Genomic DNA, 25,803 nt, shown 5'->3' on the forward strand with positions numbered 1-25,803 from the left:
AATAATTAAGTATAATTTTAAAGACGACATGGCGTAATTAGTGGTACACTTAATATTTAATGATGTATTAAATAAAATGTACATTTAATGTTACATTCAATTTTTTTCTATTTCACTACGTATTTATTTAATATCTTCCCTTGATGAAGCCTTTCTACGGAGTCCACGAGGGGACATGGGGAATTATTTCTCTTTTGTGTTCCCACGCAATAGTCTTTGCATTATTTCGCAATACTTTGTGGGATAGTTTCCAAACCAGATAACTGCAAAAATGAAACAAACACTACACCCGTTTTGAGATTTATTGAGTTTTATTTTGAAATCAGCATTAAATAAAATTATCTTCAAATCAGACTAAAAGACAGTTTTTATCCACAAGCTGTCAAACAAACTACTGAACAATAATACTGCATGAAACCACATCTGTGACACTTTATTTCCTTATTACTGCTGCATGATGGGTACTTTTTTTTGTACGCCATTAGTGTTTTTGTTTTTATCGTGATTTGAACGGTTCTTCTTATCCTAAGCATTTCATCGCATTGTTTACTGCGTGTTAACCTGCATATGACAAATAAACCATATCAATGACATATCAGTGTTTATTTTATGAGCAGTTTATCATCTGTGCTGTTGCTCCAAAATGCCGAACGCAAAAGTATTGCGTGGGGACGCAAAATAAATACATTTCCACATGTCCCCTCACGGGCTTCCGTACCTTACCTCTTAAATCTTTAGAGCACATGCAGCAATTTTGTTGGTCAGATGAGACTTGATGCATGATGGTACTTTTGGTTTGATGAATGAAGAGATGCAGGGTTGATTTAATCCAGAATCTGTCTTACAAGTGTCCCTTAATTACTGGTGAACTTGATTACAACTAAACACGTTTTACAAGCAGCAGACTGCGTGTTAAAACCGCTACATTCAACTCTCCTGAAGTTCGGTCATATTTGCGACTTTCCTGTCAGCTCTATGAGTTTAATAGATAAGTCCTTATTTCTGACTTTACGTTACAAATCCAATTTTACCACGTCCAGTTCTCCACCTGCGTTTGCTCCCTCCATTCTGAACGCAGGTGGAAAACATCGATCAGAAGCACTGTTGGCTTGTGGGTCGTGTAGTTCGTTTGACTCACATTATAGTATAGGCTTCTTGGAAAAAAACTACACAATGGTGGCATCGATTCAAGTTTTTTTTTCTTAAAGTTTATAACAAAGTCTCAGTTTTACATTTCCAAAGACAATTGATCCTAGTTTATTTTCCCTCCTATTGGTTAGCTCCCGCTCCCGTCTGCTCCCTTTTATTTTATATCCTGTACCGTCCCAATCACGTGATCTTTACTGATGCTGTCTCCCGTGGGACTCCCAAAAAAATGTCAGCCTCTAGTATATAATTCCACATGTGTTAATTCGTAGTTTTGATGCCTTCAGTGTGAAGCTACAATATTCATAGTCATGAAAATAAAGACAACTCTTTGAATGAGAAGGTGTGTTCAAACTTTTGGTCTGTACTGTATGCATCAAAATATTAGGTCAAACACTAAAATTAACTGAAAATTGTATACTGTTTCAATTTGTGGTCTAACACAAGGGACATCATCTGGATACAGATGTGCAGCAATATCTGGTTGGACAGTGAAATGAACTGTGAAGTTAAATTAAGTCTCAAGCAATTGCTTACACAGAAGAAACAAAACTGAGTCAAATCTTCTGACATCTTTTGCCTATGTAGTAGAATTGATTGTTACTAGCAACGAGAACAAAAATTGTGAACTCCAGGAATGTCACAAGTTATGTTATTGTCCCATATATAAGCATTGACATCTGATGTTAGAACGCTGATGTTCTGAGTCCTATTGTGTAGTAACTGACCAGCGACAGCTAAAGTTTAGGCCATCACATGGTACATCAATAATGTGCAGTTGTGGCTTATTTATTATCATATTGTGCAAGCTGTTCAAAAATAATGCCCATCCAGGGATGCCATTTATTGCTGTATTTAATATTTAATCAAATAATAATTTGTTCTGTTAAGTGTTGTCCTGTGAATACCAGCCCAATATGGTGGTGGTATCAGGACAATAGAGAAAAGGGGGAATCAAGCTCTGGCATCACTGCACAGCAAACTCTGCACACATTGTATAAATTCACACAATTTCTTTAGTTGTCACGTGTTAACCCCCGGACTGCCTACTCTAAGCCATTAGCAGTTTCTGCTAACACAAGAAAGCCTATAGCTTCGTTAAAGTCAAAGATGTGCCCCTAGAATACCATTAATAAAAGGATTAAATGCATAAGCGTTGATGGCGCATTATGGGCGATCTGTGTTTAAAACCACCATTTAAATAAAGTTTGTCTTAACTTTAAAACACAACACAGAACAAATAATTAGCCTCAGGCTGAAATGTCTGTTCACATTAGCTGGACATAAAGCCTGCTAGCACTCGACATTCTTCACCACAAACATGCTAAAACATCATGAAGTAATAACATTTCGATTATTTCATCCTGAACTAATTTTCTATGCCCAAACACTACCTCTTTCATGACCCGTGCTGAATAAAAGACGGGAGGTTCAATGGAGACTGGTGTGGGTAACGGAGTTGTCCGGCCCAACCAGCCTCGAGGCGGCAAAACACAGGGACTGTTGTGGCTGCACTGTTTGGCACACTGGAAGGTGTGCGATGCTGGCTGCTCCTACGCTGTCCACCTTCAGGCATGTTTTAATCCATGGCTGGGGTCCCAGCACCTGTTAAGCAGTGGAAGGAGCAGCATGCATAGAGTGAAAAAGGTGAGCTCATTCCAAGAGTAGTGTGGCCCTGCAAGGATGACCCAGTGTCACCTGACCAGTTTTTGGTATTCATAGATGTATTTGAAGGAAGCTCAAACAAACGTTGGACCAAATTAATAAATTGTTTCAGAATCTAAGTTTCAAACAGAAAACAGTACATAGAGTACTTTCTCTAAACCAATGGTCTTTCCGGATTCAAACTGATATTTCTGGTTTCTTCTTCCTATGAAACACAGTAGGTACTGTCGACACACATTATCTTCTGTCCCTCGTAGTCAGGTGTGTGGTGTGAAGTTGAGAGTTATTAACATAATGGCGTGTAAGAGCTGAAAGGCTTCATTCACTCTGCACAGCCAAACAATTTATAAATAGGAACAAATGCTTCCATATATATAACCTCTGTTTTGAGGAAGAGACACACAGTCGCTGTCAGTTAGAGCAGAAATGGAGCAGAAGGGAGATTTGCTGAACTGGGAAACCTTCTCCTGTTCAATCTGTATGGATCTACCAAAGGATCCGGTGACTATTCCCTGTGGACACAGCTACTGTATGAACTGTATTAAATCACACTGGGATGAGGAGGAAAAAAGCAACCGGTGCCCTCAGTGTCAGCAAACCTTCACACAGATGCCTCTCCTGGAGAAAAACACCATGATGGCAGCTTTAGTGGAGCAGTTGAAGAAGACTGGACTCCAAGCTGCTTCTGTTGAGCACCGCTATGCTGGACCTGAAGATGTGATCTGTGATTTCTGCACTGGAAGAAAACAGAAAGCCATCAAGTCCTGTTTAGGCCACGACACAGTCTCAGCTGCTGCAGCAGAAAGGACTGAGAGGCAGAGAGAGCTGGAGGTGAGACGAGAAGAAATCCAGCAGAGAATCCAGGACAGAGAGAAAGATGTGAAGCTGCTTCAACAGGAGGTGGAGGCCATCAATCACTCTGCTGATAAAACAGTGGAGGACAGTGAGAAGATCTTCACTGAGCTGATCCGTCTCATCCAGAAAAGAAGCTCTGATGTGAAGCAGCAGATCAGATCCCAGCAGGAAACTGAAGTGAGTCGAGTCAAAGAGCTTCAGGAGAAGCTGGAGCAGGAGATCACTGAGCTGAAGAGGAAAGACGCTGAGCTGAAGCAGCTCTCAAACACAGAAGATCACAACCAGTTTCTCCACAACTACCCCTCACTGTCAGCACTCAGTGAGTCTACACACTCATCCAGCATCAATATCCGTCCTCTGAGATACTTTGAGGATGTGACAGCAGCTGTGTCAGAGCTCAGAGATAAACTACAGGACATCCTGAGAGACACATGGACAAACATCTCACTGACCCTCACTGAGGTGGAGGTTTTACTACCAGAACCAGAACCAAAGAGCAGAGCTGGATTCTTAAATTATTCATGTGAAATCACACTGGATCCAAACACAGCAAACACACGACTGTTACTATCAGAGGAGAACAGGAAGGTGAAGAGAATGGATCATCATCAGTCTTATTCTCGACACCCAGAAAGATTCACCAATTGGCGTCAGGTTCTGAGTAGAGATAGTCTGCCTGGACGTTGTTACTGGGAGGTGAAGAGAAGAGGGATAGTTTATGTAGCAGTCGCATACAAGAACATCAGCAGAGTAGGATGGGGGAATGAATGTAGATTTGGATATAATGACAAATCTTGGGCATTAGAGTGTTACCAAAATGGCTATAAATTTGGTCACAACAACATCTGGACCTCCATCTCAGGTCCTGGTTCCTCCAGAGTAGGAGTGTACCTGGATCACAGAGCAGGTCTTCTGTCCTTCTACAGCGTCTCTGAAACCATGACTCTCCTCCACAGAGTCCAGACCACATTCACTCAGCCGCTACATGCTGGAGTTTGGGTTTGGTACAGTGGAGACTCTGCAGAGTTCTGTAAACCCAAATAAATGTTCTGTCTTGTTTCTGATTGTTGATCAGGGTTCATGGTTCTGATGTCTCTGCTCTGCTGTTCTGTTCTTCTTCATTGTTCTTGTTTAAATGTAGTTCTCTGTGTCTGTGTTCCAGGAACCAGAAAGGATTTCACTGCTGATGTTTTCTTTCATTCTTATTTGACACAGAAATATTTCTCCACATGAAAATCTAAACTTCTCTGGGCTCTAATGGTTCTGGTTTCATATTTGTATTGATCTATTTGGATCTTCTGGTTTCTCTTCCACTGTTCTGCAGAACAAATGTTGTTCTTGTTTAAATCAGTTGAGATTGAAGTGAACTGAACTTGCTTCTGGTTTCTTTATTGTGATCCAAAGAAGAAAACTGAAACTAACATCAACTTAGAACTGATGCTGTTTTCTTCTGAATCCTTTAGATTTAGATCAGAAAAATATATGTCTGCTGTTCTGTCTCTTTGGATTTCTTCAATAAAACAACTTGATTCCAGAGAAATGTGGAAAGTTTTCTTTTCATTCTTCCAATAAATTGTGAGTTTTGATGTTTAAAGAGCAGAAACATTTCCTTCAGAGTGTCTCATGTGATGCTGGATCAGATCAGATGTTTGGTTTCACCTTCATTCATCAAGAACATCCTCTGCTTCCACCACTGCTGCAGAGAGATTACAGAAAGAAAGCATTTATTACAGGAACTGATCAGTTCACCTGTCAATACAAACAAATATCAATTCAATTAGTGATTTTTATCCAGAGATAATTGGCTCATCATACGTATTGTGATTTAATTCAGAATTTATGTTAAAATATTAAGTCAGTCTAAATATTTGATCAGTGTGAAGTTCGAGGGTCTTTTAAGCTGTGATGTGGAAACAAGAACTTCAAAGAATAAACTCAGTAAATATTTAACTGTTGATTGTAAATGAGGAGACAAATGTTAGGTTTCCAGCTCTGCTCCTTATTCTGCCAGCTGTAAAAACTTGATAATCCTCCCTCTTCTTCCTGCTCTCAAACACAGCAGCTCCTCTCTGACCACAGATTTCCTTGTTCCCTCCCTTTCAGATCTGAAAACAGACACACACCTCTACTTTCTCACCCATGATGGAAATTATGTTTGACATATTCCTCTTTCTCCCGAAATTTACAATCAACAGCTTGGTTTTGTTCACATTCAAGATGAGATGATTGTTTCCACACCATGCCACAAATCAGTCCACCAGTTTTGTGTTCAAAGTAAAATTGCACTAGTTTAAGTTCTGGAACCATTTTTCTTTTGGTATTCGTTAGTTATTAATGGGATTACCTTTCTGGATTCAAGCTTCAGGAAGTAGAATTCTGACCACAGTTTTTGGTTATGCTTATATTTAGGGCTACACCGCTAAGAAAATTTGGGCCGATATCGATATCCCAATATTAATTTTGCCATTATGGCTGACAACTGATATTTATTAATATTATATATATTTCCTGACCCTTTCAACACTGTGTAAAAATGGATACACCTCTGGCATTGCTACTCTGCTTCAGTTAACCACCCCACAATAATGTGCTGCATCACTGCCACTGTCACATGACCAAACAAATACCACATGACCAACCCCCTCCCCTCCCCTTCCTGAACACACACACAAACGGCAACAAGATGGAAATTAACATCGGCTGTTATTATCGGCCCAGTTTTACCTATGGGATTGATACCGATATGTTACAAATTACTAACATTGGCTGATACCGATGTCAGTGCAGATATTTCTTGCATCCTTGCTCAACCTAGAAGTTAAGAATATCTTGTCCAGAGGTTCCCAAGTCAAGTAGTTGAGGTCTACGATCCTCCAGCCTTGAGATGGATCCGTTCTCCAACAATCCTGAATGCAATGGCTCAATTCCTTCATCAGAATTTCATGCAGCTCTGCAGAGGCCTAGAAATGAACCTTTCTTTTGATTCACATTGATTTAGACATCCCTTAGCTAGTCTTTTTGGAGCTTCTGGAAGATGTCTTAGACAGGGTGCTGTCTGAGATTCCATTAATCTCCTCAGCAACTTCCATCAATGCCAGTGTGGGCAGTGATGGTGTATCTTGGAAGGATTGTGTGTTGTGGACGTCTTGCGTTTTGTCATGCGACACCCTTGTCAGTCTTGAGCTGTTCACATCAAGCTCCATGTCTGAATGTAGGGTAGTCGATGTGGCACATATGAATTTGGACCACCAGGGAGAGAATCTTCCTACTGAGATTTTTAGCTCACACTAAGGACCTTAAGAACAGAGTTTTCAGCACAGGCTCTTGTGCACCCTGGGGATGACTGGGGATTTAAGATCCAAACGGCTTTTGTTTAAGGCCTTTACTGTGGCATGTATTCCAGGAGCTGTAGCAAGAGGTTTGTTGGTACCTGGTAAGTGGAAACAAAAGCAGCTTTAGTGGATACCAGTGGTGTTGGAATCCAGTGAGATGAAAAACGAGACCATAAGGGGTTCGCTGTCTTGGAGTCTCCTTGTTCATATACAGGTCCTTCTCAAAAAATTAGCATATTGTGATAAAGTTCATTATTTTCCATAATGTCATAATGAAAATTTAACATTCATATATTTTAGATTCATTGCACACTAACTGGAATATTTCAGGTCTTTCATTGTCTTAATACGGATGATTTTGGCATACAGCTCATGAAAACCCAAAATTCCTATCTCACAAAATTAGCATATTTCATCCGACCAATAAAAGAAAAGTGTTTTTAATACAAAAAACGTCATCCTTCAAATAATCATGTACAGTTATGCACTCAATACTTGGTCGGGAATCCTTTTGCAGAAATGACTGCTTCAATGCGGCGTGGCATGGAGGCAATCAGCCTGTGGCACTGCTGAGGTCTTATGGAGGCCCAGGATGCTTCGATAGCGGCCTTTAGCTCATCCAGAGTGTTGGGTCTTGAGTCTCTCAACGTTCTCTTCACAATATCCCACAGATTCTCTATGGGGTTCAGGTCAGGAGAGTTGGCAGGCCAATTGAGCACAGTGATACCATGGTCAGTAAACCATTTACCAGTGGTTTTGGCACTGTGAGCAGGTGCCAGGTCGTGCTGAAAAATGAAATCTGGACCAACACCAGCAGCTGACACGGCACCCCAGACCATCACTGACTGTGGGTACTTGACACTGGACTTCTGGCATTTTGGCATTTCCGTCTCCCCAGTCTTCCTCCAGACTCTGGCATCTTGATTTCCGAAAGACATGCAGAATTTGCTTTCATGCGAAAAAAGTACTTTGGACCACTGAGCAACAGTCCAGTGCTGCTTCTCTGTAGCCCAGGACTGGGGAATGCGGCACCTGTAGCCCATTTCCTGCACACGCCTGTGCACGGTGGCTCTGGATGTTTCTACTCCAGACTCAGTCCACTGCTTCAGCAGGTCCCCCAAGGTCTGGAATCGGCCCTTCTCCACAATCTTCCTCAGGGTCCGGTCACCTCTTCTCGTTGTGCAGCGTTTTCTGCCACACTTTTTCCTTCCCACAGACTTCCCACTGAGGTGCCTTGATACAGCACTCTGGGAACAGCCTATTTGTTCAGAAATTTCTTTCTGTGTCTTACCCTCTTGCTTGAGGGTGTCAATAGTGGCCTTCTGGACAGCAGTCAGGTCGGCAGTCTTACCCATGATTGGGGCTTTGAGTGATGAACCAGGCTGGGAGTTTTAAAGGCCTCAGGAATCTTTTGCAGGTGTTTAGAGTTAACTTGTTGATTCAGATGATTAGGTTCATAGCTTGTTTAGAGACCCTATTAATGATATGCTAATTTTGTGAGATAGGAATTTTGGGTTTTCATGAGCTGTATGCCAAAATCATCCGTATTAAGACAATAAAAGACCTGAAATATTTCAGTTAGTGTGCAATGAATCTAAAATATATGAATGTTAAATTTTCATCATTACATTATGGAAAATAATGAACTTTATCACAATATGCTAATTTTTTGAGAAGGACCTGTAAAAGGTACCAGGTGGGTACAACGTATTGTTCAGGATGCTAAACCCTGGGTGTGGGATTTTAAAAAAGCTCAAACCAATGTTCTTTACATTTAAAAAATGGACTGAATTTTTAAATTGTTCCAGAAACTAAGCTTCAAACAGAAAACAGTACATATTATACATTCCTCAAACCAGAGGTCTTCCTGGAATTAAACGTGCTGGTTCTTTTTCTGGTTGTTCTTTGTATGAAACACAGAAAGTACTGTCAACACATTATCTTCTGTCCTTTGTAGTCAGATGTACGGTGTGAAAATGAAAGTTACCAACATAATGTGACGTGTGAGAGCTGAAAGGCTTCATTCACAGCCTAATGATTTTCAAATAGGAACTAATGCTTCTACATATACTACCTCTGTGTTGAGGAAGAGACACACAGTCGCTGTCAGTTAGAGCAGAAATGGAGCCAAAGGGAGATTTGCTGAACTGGGAAACCTTCTCCTGTTCAATCTGTATGGATCTACCAAAGGATCCGGTGACTATTCCCTGTGGACACAGCTACTGTATGAACTGTATTAAATCACACTGGGATGAGGAGGAAAAAAGCAACCGGTGCCCTCAGTGTCAGCAGACCTTCACACAGACGCCTGTCCTGGAGAAAAACACCATGATGTCAGATTTATTAGAGCAGCTGAAGAAGACTGGACTCCAAGCTGCTTCTGCTGATCACCGCTATGCTGGACCTGAAGATGTGGCCTGTGATGTCTGCACTGGAAGAAAACAGAAAGCCATCAAGTTCTGTTTAGGCCACGACACAGTCTCAGCTGCTGCAGCAGAAAGGACTGAGAGGCAGAGAGAGCTGGAGGTGAGACGAGAAGAAATCCAGCAGAGAATCCAGGACAGAGAGAAAGATGTGAAGCTGCTTCAACAGGAGGTGGAGGCCATCAATCACTCTGCTGATAAAACAGTGGAGGACAGTGAGAAGATCTTCACTGAGCTGATCCGTCTCATCCAGAAAAGAAGCTCTGATGTGAAGCAGCAGATCAGATCCCAGCAGGAAACTGAAGTGAGTCGAGTCAAAGAGCTTCAGGAGAAGCTGGAGCAGGAGATCACTGAGCTGAAGAGGAAAGATGCTGAGCTGAAGCAGCTCTCAAACACAGAGGATCACAACCAGTTTCTCCACAACTACCCCTCACTGTCAGCACTCAGTGAGTCTACACACTCATCCAGCATCAATATCCGTCCTCTGAGATACTTTGAGGATGTGACAGCAGCTGTGTCAGAGCTCAGAGATAAACTACAGGACATCCTGAGAGACACATGGACAAACATCTCACTGACCCTCACTGAGGTGGAGGTTTTACTGTCAGAACCAGAACCAAAGAGCAGAGCTGGATTCTTAAAATATTCATGTGAAATCACACTGGATCCAAACACAGCACACACTTATCTATTGTTATCAGAGGAGAACAGGAAGGTGACAGCTTTGGATCAACATCAGTCTTATTCTCGACACCCAGACAGATTCACCTCATGGTGGCAGGTTCTGAGTAGAGAGAGTCTGACTGGACGTTGTTACTGGGAGATAGAGTGGAGAGGGAGAGGAGTTCATATAGCCATTGCATGCAAGAATATCAGCAGAGCAGGGTATGAATGTGGATTTGGTCGCAATGACAAATCCTGGGCATTAGATTGTCACCAAAACAGTTTCACATTTTGGTACAACAACACTGCAACCCCCATTTCAGTTCCTCAGTCTTCCAGAGTAGGAGTGTACCTGGATCACAGAGCAGGTCTTCTGTCCTTCTACAGCGTCTCTGAAACCATGACTCTCCTCCACAGAGTCCAGACCACATTCACTCAGCCGCTACATGCTGGAGTTTGGCTTTATATCTGTGGAAACTCTGCAGAGTTTTGTAAACTTGAGTAGATGTAGTTGCTGAATGTAATTATGGCTATATGCATTTCCATAAACAATTAAATTGTGTTTTTTGTTTGTTTTAGCACCCATACTTTCTGTTTTTAGCTAAGGTAGCTGCAGAACACTTAATTAAAAAATATCACTTAAGTAATCATGCAAACTGTGATGGGATCTATTGTTTGGGAATAGTTTTCCCATTTTTTGATGTGTAGCTATTTGTTTTTCACTCTTTTGATAACCAAATAAAGCTGTGGTTTGATTTAATAAAATGACACATTGTTTGCACAATGTAGCTATAGTAGAAAAAATGATGAAATTGCTCAATAAAGAGATTAAAGGGCTTTTATTTGGTTAGTCTCATTTATTTTAGAGCTCCTTTTTTAGCATTTTGCAACATCACTAAACTATTGAACTATTTTTGATAAATACGAATGAGTTTAGGACACTCCTGACTTGTATGTTTCCATATGAAAATGAACAATTAGGCATAAAGCTAACTTAACTTATACAGAAGAAACTAAATTTTTTAAGTTTAAGTTCAAAATTATATTTAAGATTTCAATAAAACTTCATAGGGTGGGGCCTGCTGGTGTGGCGTGATGTGGAAAATAAGTGCAACAGTCTATGAGGAAGCACTTTCCAAAGGTGGAACTGCTCAGTATACATCCCTAATTGAGAAAAACAAGAAGAATGTCAGGTTTGTTCCTGGCATGGCTTCCAGGCTAAAAAAGAGAAACACTTCTGTTGAGTCATGCGACCTTTTAGCCCTCGGAAGTGATGATTTGTGTACACATTTGTCTTGAATGTTCTAGCACTGATCTGCAATACTTTTCTAGTCGCAGAATCTCTCAGGTTCTACATGTTCTCATCCATATCTCAGTTTACCTTGGTGTTGTAAGAGTAAAAGAGACAGTTTTTCGCTATGACAATGTCAAACAGAGTTTTAAAAGACACGACCAGTCATAATCTGAAGGTGTAGCAAGACACTATGTGTCAGTGAGCTACAGTTAGTCGAGGGGGGGGGGGGGGTGCTACTTAAGGAATAATTATAAAGAAAAATCTGGTGGCACCATTATTGGAATTCACAACTCAAAATTACATTTATCTGATGCATTTTGATGAACCTTTCACCTTTTTTACTTTTAACGTCTACGAGCTTCTCATCAGAATTCCACAATTTTCAGTTTTCTTGATATGTGAATATGACATAGAACAGAGGTCCACTTCTCTAGGATGGTAAGAGAGGTTAAATGTACCAGAGGGGGCATTTGGGGTTCATCAAGTGATACCACAAGAAGTATTTTCTGTCCTACCATCACAAATGTAAATGTGGAGTTTTTAACACTGGTGGTAATTCATATTAAACTGCTTTTGTCAAATGGACCTAACCTTGAGCTCTTTGGCAGCAAAATAAAAATAACTTCTCCAGGTGGGTTTGCTGTGGCATTGAAGAGGAATATATAGAAAAGCAGGTCATGACCAGTGTTAGGTACAGTGAAGGAGGTGTGATGCTGTGGGTCTGTTTCTCTTCCAAAGGTGTTGGGGACCATGTAAGAGTAGATGGCATTATAAACTCTTCATGGGACCAAGTCTGACGCTCTCTGCCAGTAAACTGAAAATGGGTCATCAATGGGTCTTTCAGCAGGACACTGATCCAAAATATATGACCAAGTCACAGAAATGAAGAAGGCATAAAATGAAACAGTTCCCTAGACCTAATCCTTCAGAAAACCTGCTGGGCTGATTATAAAATGGAATATGAAAGAACTCCAGACTCCAGATCAATCAAAAGATTATGCAAAAAAAGTCAAAGCTCCCTCCTTCCGTATATTTAAGTGGCATCCTACTGGCAAAACAGCGTTGTACTGGAATTAGAGCTGAATTTCTTTTAAGCTTTTTACACATGTTTAGCAAGGGTGCCAATATATTTGTCCATATCTGCAGATAGACAAGGGCTTACGTGTGTGTGTGTTCATACTTCCTTATTTTCTATGACAGCATCTATTCATGTACTTCCTCTATGTATCAAATGCTCTAAAACAAACAGGTCGTTAAAGCACAGCAATGAGAGGTTTTGGTTCGTTTGTCTATGGGGGTTGCATTTGCCTATGCTGGCCCGGAGCTTGCACTTGGGTGGGCCTGCCATTTTGGGTCGGGTATTTCTTGTTGGCGGCCTCAGTGTGGGTGTGGGATGTGTCTTGTTGTTCCGCTTGCCTGGTTGTGGCTGCAGTCCGGTGAAAGGCATTGGGGACTGGGCGCTCTGCTGGCTCTGCCCCGTGGGTTCAGGGGTGGTTGGGCATGTTGGCCATGTGCCCTCCTTTGTGTGGCGTATTCTGGTTGCGCTGGGCTGGCTGGTCTGAACTTTTTTCTATAGTGGGGCTGCACTCTTGGTTGTTGCTATGCACGCTTCCGGCTGGCTCCTTTTTGTTGGGGGTCGGTGGCTACTTCAAGCGGGGGACTGGGTTGTGGATCGGGTTTGGGTGGTTCTGGGGGGTGTGTGAGTGGTGAGGGGGTGTGGGCGTGTTGGTTCCAGTTTTCGGTCGGTTCTCGGGTTTTGGTCCCTGTCCCTAGCCTTTTGCCAGATGGATGTGCCTATGCATCCGTCCTTTGTTGGAACTCGGTGAACGGGGGTGCCTATTGGGGTCAGCCGGGGAGCTGGCTCTCTGGGACAGCATTTTGCCCCGCAGTCCTTCCCTCCCCGTCCCTGGACACCTCCCTCCACCCACTCCATTACACTACCCCTCATGTAGGGCCTTGGGATGCAGGTGCGTCATTGGCGTGCCTCAAAGGTTTTCCTGCACTCACCTCTTCGGGTTGAGTCGCATGTGGACATTGAGGGCTTTGCTTTGGGGGAGGGGCTGGCCAGCCTGCTCAGTGCGGCGAGGTGTGCCGTGTGGGAGGGGGTCTTAGCTGGGCAGTGTGCAATGTTGATTGAGATGTAGCTTTGCTTTGGGGGAGGGGCTGGCCAGCCTGCTTAGTGCGGCGAGGTGTGCCGTGTGGGAGGGTGGGTGGCCGGCATCCTGGGTCACCTCTGGGGTTTTGGTGTGGGGTTGGTGGGGTGCCCAGTCCTTACCGTGCTGTGGTGTACTTCCTCCAATGCTTCCTTCTGTGGCTCTTGCCCCTGGTCGGGCGCCGGGCTATGGTTGCCGGTCGGGTAGGTGGGGCGGTGGAGCATGTCTTGGCGGTCGGGTGGGTGGGGCGGTGGAGCATGTCTTGTGCCTGCACTGGGGTAGCTGGTGGGATGTGCCTGTCCCGGTTACCCGGCTGGTGCATGTTTCCCTCTCACTGATAGGCTGGGGCATCTGGATCGGCTGAGCAGCAGTGGTAGAGCTGAGCTGGATAATGTTTGTACCTGGGCTATTGTTGCAGTGGCAGTGACGTGGTGTGTCTGTGTGGTTGCGGGGGCGTGAAGAGGGACGCCGGCCCCGGAGAGAAAGGGACCATCTCCTGGGTCCGGGGGCTGGTTGTCCCTATGGGGCATGTATGGAGAGTGTGAGTGAGTGTACAACGTCCTTTGTTGTTTGTCTTTACGTTGGGTGCATGGGTGTGAGTGTTTTTAGGTGTACATATGAGGTTGGGAATGAGTGATTGTGACTGTGTGTGCCTGTTTTTTGTGTCAGGTTGGGTCTTGGGCTGCTCCCTCTCCTGGATCAGTTTAGGCCCCCCATCAAATGTGGGGCCTATTTCCTCCCCGCCACACTACCTGCCGGTGGTTGGTGTCTCTGCCCGCCGGTGTACTTGTGGTTCTTGGTATCCAGGGCTGGGTGCTTTGGTGTGTGCTGGCTCACTCCCAGTGGCTGCTTACCGGGGCCTGGACCTCTGGGCACTGTCGGGCCTCTGTTTGGGGAGTGATATATCCCGGGTCTCTGGGTCCATGACTGTATCTGCCCAGGCGTAGACGGCCGCCGGCAGGGCCTGTGGGCTTGTCGCTGCAGCTCCCTGGGACTTCTGCACTGTCACTGCTGGGTGGTTCCCCTGGGACTCTCCCCTGCTCTTCTCTGGGGGGTTGCGGTAGTCCCGGCGGTGGTTCTCCTGGGGTTCTTGTGCTCTGGGTGGTCTTTGAATGTCTCTGGCTCGGATCTCCTCCGTATCTGTCCCGGGTCAAAGGGGGCAGGTCTGTGGCTCCTCACACTCACTATTGCATATTTTTATGGAGAATATTTTTATGGACAAACCTTGTATACACAAGTGCGTTCACACTCAGACCCATAGGTGTTTAGATTCAGGTGTTAACAGATACACAAATGTTCTAGCTGCATTTACCACTAAATACATCTTGCATTGATAAGTACCGTGTACATTTTGGTGAAAAAGCTGGTAATGTGAACATTCCTGCAGATGTAGAAGCAAGCAGGGTCTTATCTTGTATTCTCTTCATCCTTCTTTCTTTCCTCCATTATTTTCTCCTTCTCTCCCCTGTTCCTATTTGCCCACCTTTCTGTCTTTCGTTCTTCTTTTTATTACTTTTCATTTCTGTCTGTAACAATTGAAATAATCTGAAAGCAGTTTCTAAGAATTTTTTAAAATAAATATCATGCAGAGCTTTAAAGCGTTAGCTGTAATGCTCCACTTGTGAAAGTAAATCTATTGGACTTTTTCTTGGCACTCAGACAACAATTCTGAGCTACTCTGCCGGACCGGATGCGGTTAAAACAAAACAAACAAAAAAAACATTGAAAACAGTAAATCAAGAAAGAAAGGGAAGCATGTGGGTTCTAATAGAGTTTTCTGAAAAAGTTACGGTTAAGTTAGAATACATGCGTTTCCGAGTCAGGCCTTTCATTCCTCCTCCACTTCAATGCTATAAATGTCAGCACTACGTGTAAAGAGAAGCAGAGGGACCCAAAGTGTGGAGAGAAACATAGAACAGAGGAACGCAGGGAAAAAACACAAGAAAGGTAATCATTACCCTATTAGAATTAACATAGGAATAAAATTGGGGAGGAACAAAGTATAAGGAAGTAAAAAACGTAATAGTATTAAAATAAATCTAGAAATAACAGAAATCAATTCATTAGAGAAAGCAGATCTAAATAGTACAAATATGTGTGTCTTTGAGGTCATTCTGGAGGCTGTAGAGCATTCAGTAAAGACAGGAGGAAAGAAGGAAAGGAAGATGGTACCATGGTGGAGAAATGAACCCAATAAAGCAATTTTATCAAGACATTAAGCCTTTAAAATACTCCAAAAGAAACCTTTTTATCTGAATTTTAATGAATTTAAAAGAAAGCAAGCCATGGTAGAAAACAGAGGAAGATGGAATAAGATTCAATGAAGGGTGGAAGAAAAGAGAACAGAGAGGAGAAACAGACAAATTTACAAGAGATCTGGACACACTGGGTTCAACAATACACAATTCAGAACAACAGCTTGACACAGGAAACTGTCAACATTGTGGTAAGATGGAAACAATGGAACACGTAATTTTATTATGTATATATATATAGAGAGAGAGAGAGAAAGAAGAGGTCTGAAGAAATTTAAACATAATAAAGAACAAAAATAAAGTAATAAATTAAATACAAAAAGAATCCGGAATAAAAATGATTAGAATTCTAATAAAAGTTTTAAGGAAAACAAACCCGATTAATAGGATATGATTATGAACAGTTCATTCACACAGTGAACAGTAGATGGCGGTAATGCGCACCATATGAATTTTGCCAACCGCGAAAAAAACCAAAGAAGAAGAACAGTAGCTCTCAGGATGTAATCAGCAGTGTTGCCAGGTGTACGATAATGATCGTATTTGTACGATAATTTTGCTCTCTGTACGATGTACGATCAATATTTCTAAAAAAGGCCAAATGTACGATAATTTGACCATTCCGTGAATGTGTGGTTGTAATCAGTCGTCATCAGCCAATCGCCAAAGTCTCGGAGTTTTTCTGTGAACCCTGAAGGCGTCTATGTCCGGATTCGGAAACAAATGCTGGAAATTCCAGCCAATCGTGCTTTTCCAAATGTGACCTACGAGTGACGTGATGCGTTGGCCTCAGAACAACGGCCATGATTGGCTGAATAGTCCACTGCGCCCGCCCATGATTGAGGAAAAGAAAAGAAAAGAAAAGAAGAAGAAGCAAAGCCCGGCGGCACTGTGGGGCTGCAGATGTTGATAAATCCATTCTGTTCTGACGCCACAAAGCTGCGAGTGTCTGTTAGACGCTATTCAACACATCAACAGACATGTTATTTTGGTTATGACGAGTTACGATAATTTCCCTCAAAATACGATAATTTTATGTCTCTAGTACGATAATCTTACATTTCTCACCTGGTAACACTGGTAATCAGTGACTGAGCTTCATGTGGAGGCCCAAAAGGTTCTGACCAAGAGCAGAGTGAACGGTTGGCTTCAGGTAAGTTCTGTCCAACAGCTGTATGTTGGTATTTGACCATCACTGCTTTGTAGAACCAGATGTTGTCTAAACGGACCAGAAATCAGGCATCTTCACTCTATGGAGACTCTGATCAATATTAAGCAGATATTAGAACAAAACTGCTGTTTCATCTTATTTCTCCTCAGCAAATACAACTTCTAAACCATCTCAAGTGTTTTTAAGCTCTAAAAGGAGATGTTGATAGTTTATAAAAGTGAAAATAGAGAAAGTTTGATGGTTCTTCTGTTGTTGAAGCAGAGTTTTACTCCTGAAATCAACAATGCTGGAAAAGTTCTGCTGGAGGATGGAGTTAAAGATCTCAAGGACTCGGATCTCTACCAGGTTGCAGCACCTCTATCTGCTGTGAGTTGTGTAAAAGTTTTTCAGGATTTTAAAAAGATGCATTATCAGCAACAGCAAACTAAACTGATTTGAATATGATGCAAACATTGTTCTCTCTGTGTCCTGCTGCCATTATACTGCAGCTAGGAAACAGGCAACAGATTTCCCTGAACAACTAAACACATCCAGTTTCTTCAGCAGCAATGATTCTTTTATTTCAGTATCTGATACTGTGGAGAGATTAGATTTTAGAGATCTGAGTTTTGGTGACTCAGTTGTTTTCAACATTAAAACATTTGTGAAGACGGTTAAACTTACAGTTACTTTAAGAGCCCTCCTCTTCCTGGACTCAAAACTTGATCTTCCTCCCTCTTCCATGGCCCTGTCCCAATACTACACCCCTCTATGAAGTATGTACTCTGTAAAAGTGCACGTAGGTGTTGAAGTGCGTAATTAACAAGCGTGCAAAATTGCACCTCTGCACCATAACTGTGGCATCAAAAATGGCGGGACCCGTTATGTTTTTGTAGTCTTGCTGCAAATAATTATTTTAAAACTGCAACAAGCAATTGTTTTGAGGAGAAGAAAGTGCAGGAAGTGACGGAGGTTTATACACCAGACTCTCGCCACGTCAGTGTTTGTTGGAAGGGTAATTGTGATGTTATGGGCTACTGACTGCCAAGATTCACCCTGAAGCCGGTGGCGTCTTACAATTGTTGTGATTATGAATATCTTATTTAATATTTAATGTTAATATTTTAATATTTTATCAAATAATATTTCGATCTGTTAAGGATTGTCCTGTGAATACCAGCCCAGTAAGACGATGGTATTAGGACAAAATAGAAAGGTGTGAGACGAGCTCTGACATTATTGAACAGCATAAACTCTGCACATATATGGAATGAATTCACACAATTTCCTAAAATACAAGAATTTATTAATAAAAATAAGTCAACTCAAAGTCAAACATATTTCAATCAACAAACTCTTTACTTTGTTAAAACAATCCAACTAAACTACCAAGCAGAATTAAAGAATAATGAAGATTAATGGGCTATGTACAATATAAACTAGTTGATTAAAGATGATTGATAATTATGACCTAAAGAGTGATGCAACATTACCATGAAATGTTTATGTTTGAGAACCAAGGATTATCTTGAAGAATCTGGAAATGAAGTTAAGTTAGTCTTGGAACCAACTTAGACAATAATCAGCAAACGTTTAGACAACCTTTCACAATGTAAGATCAGCTGCATGTTACAGCTGTAACCACGGTGATGTGGTCCCGTTGTCCTTCCTTCAGACCAGGAAAACTGCTCCACTCGGCGTCGTAGAGACAGGGTCTCTGCTGGGAACTTTCTGGAACACAGTTTGCTTCTGTAGACCTCAGTGAGAAAGTTAAGCTACGCTTGTACCTTAATTACCTCATTCATGAATGAATACCAGATACACAAACACCAATTCATTCGTACTTCACTTCGTGCATATGACCGATGATCTTATGACACTCTTGGATCCAGTTTGAAGAGTTATGTCTGTTTGACAGCAAAGAGACATTACCGCTGTGTCCCTCCTTCCAGTTCTTCTGGGGACCTACGTGAAGATGTCAGTTTGTTGCAAAAGCGAGGTTTTTATTCGGACAGTGACATCACGGGAAGTCCACTGTTACCCCTTTTCCTGGCTGTGCTGGAAGTAGGTTAATGCGATTTATTTTGAAAGTTCCAGAAAAGTTCTTACTGGTCTTTAATGTTGTAACCATGGCTGTGGTCCCTACACAATGTTGAGCCTGGAAAACCAGTAAAAAATATATATTATCGGCTTGCTGGCTAAAGTTTATGCAGTTTTTATTATTCTGATTTGATGGTTGATTACATTGATGGTTGTGATTGGTTTTTGCTCAAAATTTCACCTGCCGAAGTGTATTGTGGGTAAAGCTGATTGGCTGCAGTCTCTCTGCACTGACACGTGATTGGTAGATCAGAGCTGAAAGTTGTTTCTGTTTTCAGGAAGTGAAACTCACAAAGTCACTGTGACTAAGAGGAGAAATGGAGCAGAATCAGCTGGACCCAGAAACCTTCTCCTGTTCGATCTGTCTGGATCTACTGAAGGATCCAGTGACTACCTCCTGTGGACACAGTTACTGTAGGAACTGTATTAAAACACACTGGAATGAAGAGGATCAGAAAGGAATCCACAGCTGTCCTCAGTGCAGGGAGACCTTCAAACCAAGGCCCCGTATGAAGAAGAACACCATGTTAGCAGCTTTAGTGGAGCAGCTGAAGAAGACTGGACTCCAACCTTCTCCAGCTGATCACTGCTATGCTGGACCTGAAGATGTGGCCTGTGATTTCTGCACTGGAAGAAAACTGAAAGCCATCAAGTCCTGTTTAGTCTGTCTGTCCTCTTACTGTGAGAAACATCTTCAGCCTCATTATGATTCAGCTCCATTTAAGAAACACAAGCTGGTGGAGCCCTCCAAGAACCTCCAGGAGAACATCTGCTCTCGTCATGATGAGGTGATGAAGATGTTCTGTCGTACTGATCAGAAGTGTATCTGTTATCTCTGTTCTGTGGATGAACATAAAGGCCACGACACAGTCTCAGCTGCAGCAGAAAGGACTGAGAGGAAAGATGTGAAGCTGCTTCAACAGGAGGTGGAGGCCATCAATCACTCTGCTGATAAAACAGTGGAGGACAGTGAGAAGATCTTCACTGAGCTGATCCGTCTCATCCAGAAAAGAAGCTCTGATGTGAAGCAGCAGATCAGATCCCAGCAGGAAACTGAAGTGAGTCGAGTCAAAGAGCTTCAGGAGAAGCTGGAGCAGGAGATCACTGAGCTGAAGAGGAAAGACGCTGAGCTGAAGCAGCTCTCAAACACAGAGGATCACAACCAGTTTCTCCACAACTACCCCTCACTGTCAGCACTCAGTGAGTCTACACACTCATCCAGCATCAATATCCGTCCTCTGAGATACTTTGAGGATGTGACAGCAGCTGTGTCAGAGCTCAGAGATAAACTACAGGACATCCTGAGAGACACATGGACAAACATCTCACTGACCCTCACTGAGGTGGAGGTTTTACTGTCAGAACCAGAACCAAAGAGCAGAGCTGGATTCTTAAAATATTCATGTGAAATCACACTGGATCCAAACACAGCGTACACAGAGCTGGGACTATCAGAGGAGAACAGGAAGGTGACATGGAGGAGTCAACCTCCGTTTTTTTCTAGTGACCCAGACAGATTCAATACTTGTTCTCAGGTTCTGAGTAGAGAGAGTCTGACTGGACGTTGTTACTGGGAGGTGGAGTGGAGAGGGAGAGTTCATGTAGCAGTCGCATACAAGAACATCAGCAGAACAGGAAGTTTCGATGAATGTTTTTTTTGGAGGTAATGACAAATCTTGGGCATTAGAGTGTTACCATAACAGTTATAAATTTGGTCACAACAACATCTGGACCTCCATCTCAGGTCCTGGTTCCTCCAGAGTAGGAGTGTACCTGGATCACAGAGCAGGTCTTCTGTCCTTCTACAGCGTCTCTGAAACCATGACTCTCCTCCACAGAGTCCAGACCACATTCACTCAGCCGCTACATGCTGGAGTTTATGTAACAGGTTCTGCAGAATTCTGTAAACCCAAATAGATGTTCTGTCTTGTTTCTGATTGTTGATCAGGGTTCATTGTTCTGATGTCTCTGCTCTGCTGTTCTGTTCTTCTTCATGGTTCTTGTTTAAAACTGCAGTAGGGAGTTCTGAGAAAACCGTGGACCTAGCCTGAAAATGTGAACAAGCACACCTTACAGGTATTGATGTATTTGGCCATCACATGGGCTTGTGTGTGTGTGTGTGTGTGTGTTCATACTTCCTTATTTTCTATGACAGCATCTATTCATGTACTTCCTCTATGTATCAAATGCTCTAAAACAAACAGGTCGTTAAAGCACAGCAATGACATTCATTTTCTGTTCGTATCTGAAATTTGACCAAACACAATGTAACCTTCAAGAGTTAAAGCTGATATGTTACAGTATATGTTATATGTATGCACACAAGCAAATGCACGAGTAGTTTTCCAGAAAAATGTTTAGTTTGGCAAGAAGACAAAACATTTAGAAAGAAGCAGCTTATGTTCTTCAGAGAAAAGTCCAAGATGATTTGTTAGTCAAACAAAACTAACGTAGCTGTAGACAGTTTATCTCATTTAGTATGAGAAATCATCGAGGTTTGCATACTCACATATATTTGCACATCTACAGATGTAGAGCTTCCTGGTTAACCTGGTTTCTTTTACTCCTGCCAAAGTCCCAAAGAAGATGCTCTAAATTTAACTTCTGCTTTGACTCAAATCCAGAACGGCAGAAATGATTAAACACTAAAAACATTAGAGGCAGCCAACCTCATAACTTCATAGGTTCCACCCCTCTGCTGTCCAGTAACCAGACCAATAGTTGACACCAGACACAGAGGACTTTCAGATGACCCTGAACACCAGAAGCTTTTAAAACTCTCACAGGGGTGGTCATTGAAGGTCCTACAAACAGGCGGCCACTTGGTTTTCCGGTTCCGTCTTCACTGCATATCTGGGTTCATCAAGTCTGCAGGGCAGCGATCCCAGCGCTGACTCTGTTTCTTTCTTACAAACTAAAACAGCTTTAATAAAAAGATTAAAGGGTCCTAAAGTTCGATAGATAGATAGATAGATAGATAGATAGATGGATAGATGGATGCAGCATCAATGTTATAGGTTGTGATTTGATCAACAAACAGACGCAGAGTTTTCAGTGAGAGAGCAACTGAAACCAACACTAGAGGGCGCTGTCACCTTGGTAGCAGTGATGAAGAGGAGGTTGAAGCTCCTCCACTCAGTCTGTCAGCCTGTTGAAGATTGAGCATTAAACCTGTGAGGAAGGTTGGAGACATGTCATACAAATGGTTCTTCTAGAATAAAAGGCAGAACTGGTGCTGATCCAAATAAAAGTTGGGCTCATTGGGAGCAAGGCCTCAACGGAGCTCCTGCACAATAGGCTGCTGCTCGGAACACAGACCTGGATACAAATTCATTTATTTTTTTGTTTATTATTATTATTAACATATTGTGGACTCAGTATCATTTATCTTCGCTACTTGAAACAGTGCCAGCACAGGCTGCTTCCATACATAGAAGTAAAAAAAACCCAAATGAACAAATGAGAATATACCTAAGAAATAAGATGAAGAGTATATAACAAAAAGATAGAAAAATAATTATATACTAGGGGTTTGTTAATCATATGACATGGTTCCACGTGCTGTTTTGGGTCCATAAACTTTACAGATAAGCAGAAGTGGCAGACTTCTTTGTAAAAAATAAGGAAGGATGTTTTTGTTTTTAAAAAACATTATTTGTGAGTGAGAAATTAACTCATAACTATCATTACATTCAAGAATTTTTAACATTTCTTTTCTCAGGGTCCCAAACATAATGTTGCTCTTAGAAAATCCAAGTAAGTTTGGAATATTGGGGAAAAGCCAGTAGTGCTTTTCTTTTGATCAATAATCATCAATAATTGTTATATAGAATTTGGATTTGATATGAAAGGAAACAAAGCACTAGTAAAAAAATCCCCTAATTTCAGAATTTGTGTTTGTTATTTTCAATATTGTCCCCATTTCCCAACAGCCCAGAAGGACATGGTTGAACAATCAGGTTTATGAAAAAGATTATTTTAAGAGATATCATTAGTAAGTTTTTGAATCTCATTTTTTGTCAGTTTTCAGCTTATATTTAGCAGTGAGATCTTTGAAGTGGATACAAACAACTCTTTAAAAAATACTTTTTAACTGGACGGTTTGGTAGAAACTGGTATGTAACTGGGACAGAATGGTAAATCATGCCATCAAGATGATATGACACCAGTATGTGTAAATGGTTACTGAATAGTTAACATCCTCTTGCTTGTTGGTTCGTCCTACAGTGACACCTTGTGGTCTGTTATGGTTTTATTTTGAACAGCGCAGTTTTTCTTCTTCGTGGTTTTTGGGCGCTGCTGCACTTCCTGATCCTGTTGCAAGCACAAGGTGGCAAATCCTGATAGGATCAGAGGGATTTTTTTAAATTAATGCCTTTTGGAAAGCAGAATGAGGTTATGCAGGTTGTGTGTTGTTATTAGAAGGGTGATGTATTAATCAAGAAAAGAGAAAATGTAATTGTTTTATTGGTCCATTCAAGTAAAACTGCAAATCCTGCAAAGTTTAAGAAACTACAATTTTTCTGAGCATTAATCTGTCGTGTTTCATTTAAAAGAAACCATAAGTACATTTGTGTGTTTCACATTTGTTGTAAAAGGCTTTAAAATAACATATTTATATTTCATTGTGATTATTCTTTTTAAATGATTTATACTGGGTCAAACATGATCAAAAGTCTTGTATCTTTTCTGCTTTATGCTATAGTTTTCACAGTGTTTATGGCAAGCAAAGACAAGAATAAACTAAAACTGTTTGCATCTGGTTGTGTTATTCCGCGAGGCTGCTCCAGTGTGTAATGGTAAGGGACAAGATCGAGAACGCAGATGAGACAAGAAGGTGGATGATACGACGTTTTATAGTCAAGGAAGTAAATGGGAATTAGAGGAAAATAGTTCGGATGAAGGTAGTGAGGGAGGAATTCAAAATCATACTCAAAACTAAGGAAAGCGAATGAACAGAGATACTTAAGCCTCATTACACTTTCTAGAGAAATAAATCAAATTAAAGATGTAGAAACAGTGAAGTATTGAGAGATGGAAACCTAATGATAACAAATGATAACAAAAAAACAAGGTGTTACATGATGAAAGCATTTGCAACAAAGTGGTTATGGAGAGAAAACTCTTTGGAAAGAATAAAACTATTAAGAGACTCATGCAAACTGACCACGATTTAGACAAAATAGGAAAAGTGTTGCTGGAGTCAAGGTGAATAATTTAAAGACCTTCAAAAACGGCAAATCAAGAAAGAGCAGGAAGCGTGTCGATTCTAATAGAGTTTTCAGAAATAGTTATGGTTAAATTAGGATACATGAGTTTCCCAGTCAGGGCTTTCATTCCTCCTCCACTTCAATGCTATAAATGTCAGCACTACGTGTAAAGAGAAGCAGAGGGACCCAAAGTGTGGAGAGAAACATAGAACAGAGGAACGCAGGGAAAAAACACAAGAAATGTGATCATTACCCTATTAGAATTAACATTGGAATAAAATTGGGGAGGAACAAAATACACTGCTCAAAAAAATAAAGGGAACACTCAAATAACACATCCTAGATCTGAATGAATGAAATATTCTCATTGAATACTTTGTTCTGTATAAAGTTGAATGTGCTGACAACAAAATCAGACAAAAATCATCAATGGAAATCAAATTTATTAACCAATGGAGGCCTGGATTTAGAATCACACACAAAATTAAAGAGGAAAAACACACTACAGGCTGATCCAACTTTGATGTAATGTCCTTAAAACAAGTTAAAATGAGGCTCAGTATTGTGTGTGACCTCCACGTGTCTGTTTGACCTCCCTACAACGCTTGGACATGCTCCTGATGAGACGGTGGATGGTCTCCTGAGGGATCTCCTCCCAGACCTGGACTAAAGCATCCACCGACTCCTGGACAGTCTGTGGTGCAATGTGACGTTGGTGGATGGAGCAAGACATGATGTCCCAGATGTGCTTCAATGTCTTCATCTTGCAGGAACTGCTGACACACTCCAACCACATGAGATCTCATCTCGGTACCTAATGGCAGCCAGGTTACCTCTGGTGAGCACATGGAGGGCCATGTGGCCCTCCAAAGAAATGCCACCCCACACCATTGCTGACCCACTGCCAAACCGGTCATGCTGACGGATGTTGCAGGCAGCAGATCTCTCTCCATGGTGTCTCCAGACTCTGTCACGTCTGTCACATGTGCTCAGTGTGAACCTGCTTTCATCTGTGAAGAGCACAGGGCGCCAGTGGCGAATTTACCAATCCTGGTGTTTTCTGGCAAATTCCAAGCGTCCTGCACGGTGTTGAGCTGTGAGCACAACCCCCATTTGTGGACGTCGGGCCCTCATACCATCCTCATGGAGTCGGTTTCTAACCGTCTGTGCAGACACATGCACATTTGTGGCCTGCTGGAGGTCATTTTGCAGGGCTCTGACAGTGATCCTCCTGTTCCTCCTTGCACAAAGGTGGAGGTAGCGGTCCTGCTGCTGGGTTGTTGCCCTCCTACGGCCTCCTCTACGTCTCCTGGTGTACTGGCCTGTCTCCTGGTATCGCCTTCAGGCTCTGGACACTATGCTGACAGACACAGCAAACCTTCTTGCCACAGCTTGCATTGATGTGCCATCCTGGATCAGCTGCACTACCTGAGCCACTTGTGTGGGTTGTAGAGTCCGTCTCATGCTACCACGAGTGTGAAAGCACCACCAACATTCAAAAGTGACCAAAACATCAGCCAGAAAGCATCGGTACTGAGAAGTGGTCTGTGGTCCCCA

General features: G+C 42.0%; 2 protein-coding genes across 2 annotated transcripts; both read left to right on the forward strand.

Annotated features, from left to right (window-relative positions):
- Positions 1 to 3,237: 3,237 nt before the first annotated feature.
- Positions 3,238 to 5,206, forward strand: LOC124870225 (tripartite motif-containing protein 16-like protein). Its single transcript, XM_047368780.1, has one exon. The coding sequence runs from the start codon at positions 3,238 to 3,240 to the stop codon at positions 4,708 to 4,710; it is 1,473 nt and encodes a 490-aa protein (XP_047224736.1). The 3' UTR covers positions 4,711 to 5,206.
- A 3,898-nt stretch (positions 5,207 to 9,104) lies between these two features.
- On the forward strand, positions 9,105 to 10,604 carry LOC124870226 (tripartite motif-containing protein 16-like protein). The gene has a single exon (XM_047368781.1). It carries the CDS (start codon positions 9,120 to 9,122, stop codon positions 10,587 to 10,589), a length of 1,470 nt encoding a protein of 489 aa, XP_047224737.1. The 5' UTR covers positions 9,105 to 9,119; the 3' UTR covers positions 10,590 to 10,604.
- The last annotated feature ends 15,199 nt before the right edge of the window (positions 10,605 to 25,803 follow it).

Source organism: Girardinichthys multiradiatus, chromosome 6, assembly GCF_021462225.1.
Source record: "Girardinichthys multiradiatus isolate DD_20200921_A chromosome 6, DD_fGirMul_XY1, whole genome shotgun sequence".
Lineage (NCBI taxonomy): Eukaryota > Metazoa > Chordata > Actinopteri > Cyprinodontiformes > Goodeidae > Girardinichthys > Girardinichthys multiradiatus.

What these genes read in the sequence shown, in the direction of transcription:
- LOC124870225 (XM_047368780.1), top strand. Translation starts at nt 3,238, where the DNA reads ATGGAGCAGAAGGGAGATTTGCTGAACTGGGAAACCTTCTCCTGTTCA.
- LOC124870226 (XM_047368781.1), top strand. Translation starts at nt 9,120, where the DNA reads ATGGAGCCAAAGGGAGATTTGCTGAACTGGGAAACCTTCTCCTGTTCA.